The sequence below is a fragment of the Cataglyphis hispanica genome, chromosome 14 (assembly GCF_021464435.1).
Source record: "Cataglyphis hispanica isolate Lineage 1 chromosome 14, ULB_Chis1_1.0, whole genome shotgun sequence".
In the NCBI taxonomy this organism is placed as follows: domain Eukaryota; kingdom Metazoa; phylum Arthropoda; class Insecta; order Hymenoptera; family Formicidae; genus Cataglyphis; species Cataglyphis hispanica.
The window spans coordinates 1,347,089-1,359,930 of NC_065967.1; the positions used below are offsets into that span (position 1 = coordinate 1,347,089).

Consider the following 12,842-nt stretch of genomic DNA (forward strand, 5'->3'; position numbering starts at 1 on the left):
TGAAGAGAAATGATATAAAATATTCAATATATACATATGTGTTAACTTATATAAGAGATAGGATAAGAGGACCAGGAGAAGAGATTCGAAGTAAATTCTTATCCGAAATTGCCGTTTGTCAACTATTTTCTGACGATTTTCTGTGCGTTTACGTCAGGAACACTTTATTTTACATATTTACACCTGTTTCGAGATTGCATTTTCCGCGTTGGTCTATCCTTTCCTTTTCTCTGTGTCACACATACATGTTACACGCATTTTCGCTTTCTTTCTTTAATCGAATCAAAGTTTCATAAATTCAAAAGAACATCGTCGACTATTTGTTTAATTAATCAAACATCTCCAAAAATGGAATAACAATTTATCGATCGATTTATCAAATTATCCTTTAACTAGTAGTCCCAAACTCTCTTCATGCTGCTCGTTGTTTCCTTTATTTTCATCAACATGTATTATCGATAATATTGCGCATCAAAAATCAAAAAAGATAAGAATTCTGGTCCTATTGAAATCCTTAAAATAATACTTCGCTTATTATCTTTGACATCTCAAGAACCTTGATTTTAATGAATATAAATACCTGTTAAAACACTCACGCATACATACAACACATACATACACACGTACGTTCCCTCTCTCGATATAGAATATCCTTAAATTGCGCCTCTCTCTATTACGTATGTGGGAATTTATGGACATCCTATAGTTCCGTTTAATTTTTACTACAAGATTTTGATATCTTACGTCATTATTAGTAATTTTGTTGGAGGTTTTTTTTTTTGCCTCTGACGCAAGAAGATTGTATTCGATTTATCGGTTAAAGGGTTGCAATAAAAACTTCGCCCACTACTACGTTCACGAATAATTAATTGAGATCATAAAAATAACGAAGCTTAGATTACATTGATGTCTTTCTCTATGTGATGTGTGATATACGTATTATAGACACGGATGCTTCGATCCTTGGATCTTCAGTTGCTGAATATTTTATTGTATAAATGCTTAAAAATCTTTAAATATGTTAAACAGCATTCTCTGTGATCTTGTATATATATTTTAGGATTTAAAAAATTATACAGTTCTAAAAATTTTGCGTGAGGACTAAATACGGGGATTTAAAGACTAAAATACGATCGCGAATAGAAAATTAAAAATTTCATTTGAAGTCAATAATACTGTCAAAAAATATTCTACATAAAGATTTAAGAATCTAAGAAATTAAAAGGACGAAGAATCCAAGAATATAAGCATTCAATATATTCAGATTATTGGATCCTTGAATTCTTATATCCTAATATATATATATATATATATATATATATATATATATATATATATACACACATATGTATGTATTATATGTATGTACGTATGTCGTGTGTTTATATATGTATTAGGATGTCTTTTACTTGCCTATCAATCATGTAACAAATATGTATATGTATTCTTTTTTAGCTTTTCCTTTCTGTTATGTGATATAAATTTGAAACATTATTCTGTATTTTCTTAGTTATTTATATATGTTGAGTTTAATGTTAATCTTAAACACGAATCAGTGAACAAAGCACAATTAAGGGACACCCTAATACCTGTGTGTTTATGTGTATATGTAAATATATATATATATATTTTTGGAAGTGGAATGTTCGCGCATTATTGAGGTATATCTACGTTCAAGCGTTCGAATATTGTCCGTTCCTCAAGAAGCTATAGAAAATACGCTCCATAGCCGGGAGCCAGTTGTCGTTTCTGAATTTTACGCTTTACTAAACGCATGTATATTCAGATCGCACCACCCTTCGAGAATACAAATATCTTGAGCATATATAGTACTTTTTCTCTTTCCCGCCCTGTTCTTTTTTCTCTTTTTATTATTTACCATCCCTTATCTTTTTCTTCTCGAAGGGTTGTGCTTTCTGCAATCGTTGTTCCGAAATGTGCAAATCCAAAATGAGATAAACAGTCCTAAACGTCACTGAAGCAAAAATAAAGTTAAACAAATCAAACATGAAAAATGAAGGATTATTGCAATAATTAATAACAAGAATTAAAAAAGATATTACGGCCATTTATATTATCAAAATGTTCCCTTATCTTTGGATATTTCATGATATTTTTTAATTGCTGGTTCGTTACTTATATCATCGTTTTCGATAGTTCAAATAACTATATTATTGCGTCGCGCATTACTTCAGCGACGTCACGGACAGAGAAATCTCTTCACGATGAGACAAACATGTTTATGAGACAAGGAATGTTTAACGAGCGTAAAGTGATATTTCAATAGCGATATAGATCATTGCAGTTTTCCAGAACAGATCGTTAGAAAGTCAACTCGTGAATTATTTTATATCTTGGATATTGATATTATTATGAAATCCTTGAGCCTTCAAATCCTTGGATTCTTGGACCCCTAAGTTTTTGAGATTGGATTCTTGGACACTTAGATCCGCGGATTTAGTCATTCATCTGGTACTCGAAGCGCAATTTTTAACAATTAACCGTAATAATTCGGCTATCCATTGGAGTGTACTGTGTGTCCCAAAAAGAGGGATTAGTACTTTTGTCTCAAAAGTAAGAGTTCTCCCCAATCCGTCTCTGTAATATAAAGGCTAAAAGATGTGAATCATGAAAATAAATAATTCAAGAATTATATATCCAGTTTCCTAAGTCCCTGCAAGCTCCGTTTTTTTGTTTTTTTTTTTTTGTTTTTTCTTTTTGTTTTAGAGATCAGAAATTATTTTTACAACAGAAGAAGGTGAAACTAAGCGAGTGTAAATTTTCATAAGATTGAACCTAGTTGATCCCTTCTGGTTGACATCTCCTATCGAGACACCCGGTACAACTTTGCGCGTCGCGGCAGCCGCTGGTCCTTCATTTGATGATCCGTATCCGAAGTCATATAGTCCAAACCTGCACTTTCTCCGCGACAACGCACCAACTGGCATGATCGTAATACGACGAGATGATATGCAGATTTTCGACATATTTGTTGATCAGCTGATCTAGCTCGCCCTCACGAAAGACGTGGTAGTACTGATGATAAGTGATCGAGCCGCCACCGCGGTCCGAAGATAATGACTCCTGAGACGAGGCATTGCTAATGGAGTCGGTGGTCCTGTTTGTGCTGACCAGACAATCCGCGGCGTCTCGTCTCTTCGTCTGGCTTGACATCTCGTCCAACGATCGACCGCGTTCTTGCAATCTTCGTCGTTCCACCGAGCATCGACGGTTATTCTCCACGTTGTTCGGATTCGATGCTAACGATACTGTACTGCCGGTGAATAGCCTCGCCGTTGACTCCTCTTGGCTACCGTCGCTCGGGCTTGTAGTGTTCTCCATTATAGAATCACCCACATAGCTCGAGTCTATCGATAGTCCGTCCTGGGAAGAACGCCACTTCTCAGCCGTCCTCGAATCCTCTGTTGCGTCCTCGCACTCGAACTCGCCTGTCTTCGACACCATCACAAAATCCAACATATCGTCCGAACTGCTGCGCAACAGCGGCGAAGTGTTAGGAGAGCCATATCGCTCCTGGTTGACATTGGACCGTTTAGGATCCGCTCCAGATTGAAAGTTAAACGTGCTTTCAGAATTAAGCTCTAAATCTTTAGGATTTATAAATGTTTTTTTGTTATCGCCTGTGAAATTACTATTGGATACAGGATTAACTGTTGATACGAGGTCGAATTTAATTTTTGAATTCTCTTCGGATGCGAGGTCGAATTTGAACGGTTCGTCATATTTAGACATAACTCTAGGTTCGGACTTGGCTTCCAATTTAAGTTTATATTTGGAATCGCATTTAAATTTATGGTCGAATTCGGATTCAAATACGACGGCATGGTCCTCACAGAGGGATTTGGATTTTGGTGTCAATTTGGATTGGATCACCTTGGTAAACTTTTCATATCCACTCCTATCGTACGCTTTGTTTACGATCCATGAGGTCTCCTTGGGCACTTGATTGCATCCATCCCAGGCCGTGGCATCCGATTCCGTGTCCAACTTATTGTCCAATGACGATGATGAAGTTTTCGACGTCTGGCACAAGAGATCGAATGACGAGTTCTGACAATACCGACTAATGTCTTGCATGAGATTGCTACTCGATTCGTCGGCATAGCTATCTAAATCCACTGAAGCGGATTTACGATCTTGCTTCAAGTATGCTCGCGTTCGCACGCTCGATTGCGACCAGACGCCATTGTTATTCCGTTGTTGTGCAACTTGCGATAATTGTGAGAATTGTTCCACTTGAGTGTTGCGTTGAATCGCCGTCTCTACAGCATTCTCCAGCGAACTCGCCACGTTAGCAGCGGCCTCGAGGAGCTTCATAGATTGCGAGGAGATGGATTTTCCGCTTTCCAAAAGTAGGCGCGACGCGGAGCGGATTGTATCAGCTCGTAAATTATCTTGGATAGAATCATGCATCCTGTCGGTTTCTGAAAATAGCATGTCATCATTGAAATCCGCAGGCGTATCGTCGTGCGGAGGATCCAGAGATGTATTAGACTCCTCGAATGATGCTGTGGTTTCTATACTCAATGATTCGTCTTCATGTATAGTTTCTGGTTCTTTCGTATTCTTTGATACATTATCTTCGTTTGACTTGGAAACTCCTTCATTCATCTGCGCATTGTTCTTCTTCTCTTCTTCCTTTCTCGCGAGATATCTTTCATCTGATGTGACGCTGATCACCGAGCCAACCGATTCCGGTGACGAAACGCCGCTAGAATCGCTATCCAGATCATCTGTCTCTGGATTAAACAACTCCAGAGATAGTAAACGCGGTAAAATTCTTGTGACGGTCTCCAAACGACCTGAAGCCGCTGTGGAGGCGCGTCTGACTAACGGAAATGACGGTCTAGCGCGAGTCGCAAAACCCGGCTTCGCTATGAGCAGTTCCTTGATTTGGTTTAACCTAGCCTTTCGGTTATCATCCTCGTTTATAATCGGCTCACGACTAGCCATTTTGACGTCGTTGAAGGCACGTATCAGCGGTGCGGTGTCTTTTTCCACATCAGGCTCCTCCGCTGGTTCCGACATCAGATGGTGTTCTCTTGGCGTCTGTAAAATCTTATCGGATGTTTCCTTGCAGATGACAGTCGATGCACTGGACTTGATTGCGTCACTGAGATGCGCATTCGTATTTGTATTCGTATCTGTATTTGTGACAGCCGATTGCTGCTTCAACAAAGATGACATATCCATCAGTTTGAATCTAGAGGACTGACTATTGTCCAGTGGCTGCTTGACACGCGGCGATGATGGAGCCGATGTCGTGTCGAGTTGCAGTGCCGCTGGTCGCGGCGCGGAAGGTACTTCATTGACCGACGAGGATGCTGGGGGTGCCGGGATAGGAATATCTTGCTTCGGAATAAAAATCACTGATGCAAAACTATCCTCGGAGTCGACGCTAGTGTCACTCTGCAAACTGCTGTCTTTGGATGAATCCGAACCGTCCTCGCGTGAAAGACGACGTTCAACGACCTCAATACTACGTTTCATCAATGCAACTGATTGTACCTTATTGTCCGCCGGTTTGGGCTTTGTCATTACTTCCGCTGTCGCGGTAGACACCGATTCATTCTCGCAGGATTTCCAACCTTGTAGCATCCGGACGAAACCGTTTTTGATGGATATACTGGAGACTTTTTCGATGTTCGTGGTGGAACGTTTGATCTTGCTGGTGAGTCCGTTCTTCAGCAATTGGAAGCGCCGACTGGCACTCACTGGACTAATCGATTCCTTGAACGCCTCAAACGTTCGCCATTTACAGATTAGTTCCTCATTTAGTGACGCCTGTTTCATGATGTTTCGGCGTACTCGCTCTTTCTCCTCCAATCGTTCCGCTGACATTAGTTCCTCGTTCATCGAGTTCTGCTTCAATGGTACATTACGTTTACGCATCGGTTGGCAGGAGAAGTCCGGAAGGTCCTTGATTAGATTTTCAATGGCAGTGTCTTCGGGATTCTCCAAACCGGTCTCCTCCACACACAATTTCTGTTTCACTAATCGCGGTTTCGAACCGCTCGACGATGATGAAACCGATCGTTCATCTAGAATCAGCTCCGACGTGGAGCAAAAACCCGGAATACTAGATCGGGAGCGCACCAGATCGAGTCGTTCGATCTCTAAGATGTCACCTAGACTCTTGGACTTTATGTTCAACGTATCCGTGGAGCGCTTGTTCATCATCGTTAACGTATGCGTAGTTTCCACACGACGCAGTTCAATTGGCAGTTCGTCTACATCGGTCATCTCATCAGGATCGCAGTGCCGTCGATTCTTAGTACCGCTTTGCCAGCTTCCGGAAAACCATGCACGACTGCCGCCTCCGCGTCTACTTCTCGCTAATTTCTAAAAAGTTATACGAATCACGACTGAATATATAATAATAGAATATTTAATTGATGTAATTAAAAAATATAATAAAAATATATATTGAAAAAAAATTATTCAAAAAACATAGATACAATTTCAAAAGTGATCAATTCAATTTCCCTCAATAAAGAAATTTAATTGAATAACCCTCGACATTTAATTGAATAACCTTCTAGATAAAAAATTTTTTTTTTCACATTTCTAAAAAACATATTTTTAGTCAATCTTCTCCAATCGCTCGAGCTTAAAATATTGTTTATGTAACAAAGATAGATAATCTATTTCATTTGGTTTTATTTGATTACCTGTAACGCTCGCCGAAAACAGCTATAGCAAGTTTCATTTGGGCTAGAGAGACTGCTAGTGGATGGTGACAAACTGAATATCGGATCGATCCAATAACTCTTGCTTTTACATTTTTGTTGGCTATCTCTGAAATAAGAAATCATGACAGCTATGACCTACATGCTCACGGACAAAACATAGAAATTGTGCAAAAATAAGAATACAATTATTTCAATCTTTTTTACATTGTGATAATGCGCAATCACAGTTTATTAAATAATTAGCAATTACTGCATATGTATCGAAAAAATTTACCTTTTAGAGGATGATGGATATTTCTGAGTGATGTCATCTCGCTTCTCGTTACCGTCTGATACGCCCGAGTGCTTTGTTTCATCTGATGCTGCGCTCATACAATATGATTTGGGCCAAGGTATTAAAACATCTTGCGATTCAAACTACGAATAAATAATAATGGAAAAATTTAATCAATCCAAGTAGCTATGAAAAAATAAATCGTCGGAAGAAGATTTAAAAGAGAATAGATTCTTATTTACCTTTCTATGCTTTTGTTCCATAGCCCAAACGGATATAACGAGTCGACCTCCGATCCTGAGAATCCGCGCCAACTCCTTCAACGCGTGTACTCTCCTCTCCGTGGTGGCAAAGTGATGCACCACGGCGATTGACAGCACCGCATCAAAGCTCTCTTCTCGAAATGGTAGAGCCAAATTATCGCAGATCAGAACCTTATAAGAGATATATTTAGATATTATATTAATCCGCGAAATTAATTTAACTTGCGCAAAAAAAATATATAATATTTCGAGACACGAATTAATAAAGTTTGTAATTATCATAATTTAAGGATGAGAAGCTTCTGATTGCTATATGTACCTCGTTTTCCTTCTCGCGCGCGATGTTCGTGAAGCGCTTGCATCGGTCCACACCTATCTTAAAGATGCTATGATTTACGCTGAGATATTTGCCGTTGCCGCAACCTGAATAATGCAAACATAAAAAAATTGTCTACCTGAACGCATAGGTGCAGAATACAAACTTCGTTTACTATGCAACTCACGCGATAAATTTTTCGCGAAAATTGCATAGTGACAGACATTCGCAATATGACAGATGAATATTATATACTTATTGTTAGTAGAAAAAAAAATAAAGAAATAAATAAAAATAAAAAGAGAATAATATTTCACGTGTAAAAAATATTTTCGACTGACCGATGTCGCAGACGAGAGCACCCGGTTCAAGTTCCTGAAGAAACTGATATACTCGTGGCCAGTGTTTACTCTGCGTGGTCTTCTCGGCACATTGCTCGTATACTTCGTGAACGTAGGCTTGCTCTAAGGCCACCGAGCGAGCTGCATGCTCTCCGTCGCTCTCAGACATCCCTCTCGCTAAGGTGATTTATCCTCGTCCACATGTGCGCTCACACGATGCTGCACAGAAATTTTAATCTCCCTAAGTAAAAAAAATATCAAATTTCACGATCGAAAGCACTGGAGTATCGAGAAAAGCCATTTTAAGGATTAAATCGAGAGAAGAATATCGCCAGGATATCGAGATATTTACGAAGATACAGACTTTCCTTTAGCCGAAGATTTCGTGTTATCTTGTTGATTTTTAAGACTACAGTATGTATAGCCTGTTGCGTCAAGACTGTCGAATAACTCAACGGATCTTCACGTGTCCTACGTTAGAGGTTTACTTGGCGACAATACATCGTCCTTGGCTCACAGACCGATTTCGCAAGGTGGCAGACATCCGCAATAGAACAACTCCTGCAGCAGTTTGAGTATTAGCTTATCGGGTCTCTGCTTCTCCGCGTTCTCCGTCTTTTTGCCGCGATCCGTGCGATATCGCAAACGAGGCACCGTGTAGGCGCGACACCATTGCAAGAATTCCCCGGTATCCTCCGTGCGGATGAACGTCACGATCGCCCAGAGCGTACAGAGATTCCGAGATTTCTTTTTCGTCTGCAGATAGAGTTGGCAAACATCCAGAAACGTCATGAGATCGACGACGCTTTTTGCCATGGAGAACGCTTTAGCGGGAGCTCGAGAGACACACGGAGCTCTTACGAGAACAATGCGACGATCTCGAATACAGGCGTAATCCGCGGTGTGGCTTCGAAGGCGGCACGGGAGTTCAAAAATCACAACCGATCCTTTAAATAGATCCTTTGGCGAGCGTCACCGAGCGGAAAATCCGCCTCCTGTTCTCCACTCGCGCCACCGCCACCCTCGCATTGTGTGCCGCGGCGGACGCCACACGGAGGCAAGTGGACCGATTTCAAAGAGTAGCGTACCCATCCCCCGCTCCCTCCCTTTCTACAATCTTCCACCCTTTCCCCGCGTTCGTCGTAGTTCTTCGCCGCGTGCGCGCAAACGAACGGAAGGGCCGCGGATACGTGCATGTAGGTATGCGTCGTCTAGTATATTCGCGGCCGATAGTGCCGATATGCGGCTGCGCAGTAAATTTATTCGATATTCCCATTTTCGCGTTCATAACTGGGTTAGCCGCTCTCTCGATGCACTAGTTTAACTAATTTTGAGGATGCCACCCAGAGATGCCTCGTGCACGACGGCTAATGTCAACCGTCGTCACTCAACGCAAACGAAGGGACGGACGGATGGACGGACGGACGGATGGACGGGCGGATGCACGCCGACGTAATATTGACGCGCGCGCTATCGAGGGATGCGACGAGGGATGCAGTGGTGATGCACGAGATGCAATTATTAAATTTCTAAGAATTTCAAGGAAGCTCTTTTCCTCTCAAAAAAAAAGGAGAGCAAAAATATTGTAAGATCTTTGGAATATTTGGCTATTGACATATCTCTCTCTTTCTTTAAATTTTTGGCTTTTAAAGACAAGATTTTTGGAACGTTCAGCCTTAAAAAAAAAAAAAAAAATACGTAATGAAAATGTAATTTATGTCTGCGGCATCTCGCTTTTCAATCAATTCCAACGACTGAATTATCGTCAGGCTATTATGCGCCTATGTCGGGAGAATGAGACTCGTTCTACATGTCACTAATGATAACGATATATAAATAGAATGCGAAATGCATCCCACGCGAATGCTTACGTCACGATTCAAGGACTGAAAAGGTACCGATCGCCCTTCAACTCCTAACTAAATTTTCTATTAAAAAAAAAAAAAAAGAAAGAAGACACCATTGTTGGCTTCTTTTAAACGTACAAATTTCACCGCTCGCATTTATATGCTCGATTAAAATACGAGATTCGCGTACGATGAACAATTCATTGTTCTTACGCCGATGCGAAACGGAGAACCACTGCATACTACGTAACGGGTGAGTTGTAAGTGTGGTGGTCTCGACAACGTGGATGGTACGTAGAGCAACGGCAATGTGCCAACCGTGAGAGAGGCAGCCATGAATGAAAGTGCCGCGTATCGATTTATCTGCGCCGCCCTACATAGGAAATATGATAAATAGCGAGTGCGCGCTTATGCCGATATATATATGCAATATTATTGCGGTGACATTTTTTTAATCATCCCGATCCGTATCTACCCATCTTTCTCCGTCGTTTCAATTAATTCCGATTGTACGTTAATTATATCAGCGAGGCAAACGTGATCATTACCTCAACATATTATCTGTTACACGCGGATTATGATAATATGACATTAAATCAGAGAATTAACTGAATAACAATACAATAGTGAGAAAGAGTAAAAAAAGACTATGATTCATAACACATTAGATAAATAGGTAATTAGTAATAGAATTAATTATGAGAGCGAGAGAGAGAGAGAGAGAGAGAGGGAAGATTAAAAAAAATAGATGAAGAAAAGCGAATAAAATGATGAATCATATACGTATAACAATTATATAATGCATTCAAATATATTATATTTCAAGTTTCAAACGTAAACAATAAATCTATCTATCTAGCGCTTCTCAAATCCATTAATTAAATATATAATTAGATGAATATTCTTCAATTTCTAAATCTGAAATTAATATTAAATAACTCAATCTGAAACGCGCATTGATCCTTGATTTTTTCAAAGATTTGGACTGCGCAATATTTGTCAAGCTTCGAACGGAAAATTTCAACGATTCAACATCGAATCTCGCGACTCATATGCAATAAATAAAGATATGAATAACTGTTTAGATTATCGACTCCGACTGTAAGACAGCCGTAAACGCGTCACCGTTCAAAACGATTCTCGATATGGCGCCATTATTCATTCATATGCGAGCTGCCTCTACATCAATGACTGAAAGTTCGCGTTGAGCGAAAAATCACGCTCATCAACAATGCATCGACATCGAGACGTCCAAAAGATTCAGACATGAAACTTGATCTAAATGACCATCGAACATTTGAATCACCGCGGATTCGAAAGGAACGTGATATCGGTTTACGAAAGCGCGCGTTATCGATCGCGATGCTACTTTGCATCAATATCGATAACGCACAATCGTATCGCATAAAAAGAAACCGCTTCGCCTTTATCTCGGAACAAGCGTAATCATCTAGTTCCTTTCCCGCGAAACGATCGCTTACCGGAGGTGCCGCTCGGGGCCGGCGACGGCCGCCATATCGGCGCGAGTTTGTTATCTCGCGAGAGAAAACACGGACGCGTAAACCGACCACGAGACCGACGTCGCGCGGTCGTCCTCGATGCGCTTCTGTCGTAAAAAGAAAAAATTTTGCCCTCGGACTCACCTGGGTCATGAGAGAGGCGGAATCTTCATGCTCGTGGTCGTGACGGCAAGAGGTTGCAGCAACGCGGTAGCAGCAACGGCAGCGACGGCGGCAACAGAAGCGGAGGCGGAGCTGACGACGATGTTGGCTGATACTAGGACTGATGCTGGTGCTGCTCGCGCGGAATCAGCGTCGAGCGGATGTTTGCGTTTCATCGCGTCAACGAACAATTGGTCTCTCACATTTCGCGCTTTTCCCTTCTTTCTTCTCCTTCACCTTCGTCTATCTGTCAGTCTATCCCGCTCGCTCGGTTATTCGCTCTTCGCTCAAGGTACTCGCGTGACGAAAGGGTGTGTTACGCGCACAACGGAGGCGCGTTTCGCGAGGAATCGAGCTGACCGACCGACCTTCTGACAATGGCTGCGACTTCTCTGGGGGTTGAAGGGAGCACGCGCGAGGCGACGCGAGGCGACGCGACGCGACGCGGGCGTCGCTGTGACGCATTACCAGCAGTGTATGGAGGAGGGCAGAGAGGGAGGACAGAAAGAGAGAGAGAGAGTGGGTGTAGAGAGATACTTGTATACAGGATGTCCCATTTCAAATAGTACACGGGAATATATTTTTACTTATATATTGATGATAATGCAACAATGTTTAAATAAAAATTGAATGATTTCGAGGACATAATCTGATGTCAAAGATTTTTCTTTAGGAGCAAAAATCAAATCTTATTTATGATTTTCACTTATATGGGACTGTATATTTTTGAATACCTTAATTGAATGCGCGTATTAATAATATATGTACCTTTTTAAAGTTAAAAAAAAGATCTTTCAATCAGGAATCAAGAAATTGACATCAAATTATGTCCCCCTCTAGAATCAATTTTGTCTGAAATATTTTTCGACATCATCAATTGTTTCGAAGATATTTACGTGCATTCAAAATGGAACACCTTGTACATGTTTCTCATGTCAATTGCGGATAGATAAGTAGATATAGGTAGGTAGATATGTATAGATGTACAAGAAATGTGTGCTTTGACATCTATAGTGAATTTATAATAGCCTCCGTAGAATGTCTCCGTGCGGCAGTAATATATACGTTTGTGATATCCCTTTGCGTCCTCGTGACGCGTTACGAACGTCAGAGAAAAGATTGGAAACAGTGAATGTAGAGATATGTTTCGCGCTGGCACGCGTGGCTGTTTATAAAAGATACTTGATCCAATATTCCTTATAAAAAAACTGATCTCGTCTACAAAAGTATGATAGTATGAATGGTATTAAAAATATTAATAAAAGAATTTAAACAAATTACATTTTATAATAAAAAATATTGTTTTGCAAAACGTCTATCTACAAATTTTCTATATCAGCATAGAAAATGTATATAACATGTATTTATATACAGATTAAAATACCTTGTAATATTTCTGTACATTGTGTTAAGAATAAACTGCTTGA

General features: G+C 40.4%; 2 protein-coding genes across 2 annotated transcripts in view; both read right to left on the bottom strand.

Moving 5' to 3' along the window:
• The window catches only part of LOC126854371 (proton-coupled amino acid transporter-like protein pathetic), a 54,811-nt gene that overhangs the window by 29,977 nt on the left and 11,992 nt on the right, over window positions 1–12,842 (bottom strand). The gene's annotated exons all lie outside the window — the stretch shown is intronic.
• Window positions 1,352–12,748, bottom strand: LOC126854361 (uncharacterized). Its single transcript, XM_050600973.1, has 7 exons — window positions 11,398–12,748; window positions 7,908–8,126; window positions 7,570–7,673; window positions 7,230–7,421; window positions 6,988–7,130; window positions 6,693–6,819; window positions 1,352–6,363 (listed from the first exon to the last, which is right to left on the bottom strand). Exons 2-7 carry the CDS (start codon window positions 8,074–8,076, stop codon window positions 2,899–2,901), a joined length of 4,200 nt encoding a protein of 1,399 aa, XP_050456930.1. The 5' UTR covers window positions 8,077–8,126; window positions 11,398–12,748; the 3' UTR covers window positions 1,352–2,898.

Bases quoted from the DNA above. Each gene is read 5' to 3' on its own strand.
- LOC126854361 (XM_050600973.1), bottom strand. From the start codon at position 8,076: ATGTCTGAGAGCGACGGAGAGCATGCAGCTCGCTCGGTGGCCTTAGAG. The intron at 7,422-7,569 runs GTACATATAGCA...ATCTCTTATAAG, and splicing joins CGCGCGAGAAGGAAAACGAG to GTTCTGATCTGCGATAATTT. The intron at 6,820-6,987 runs GTAAATTTTTTC...TTCTTATTTCAG, and splicing joins TATCCATCATCCTCTAAAAG to AGATAGCCAACAAAAATGTA.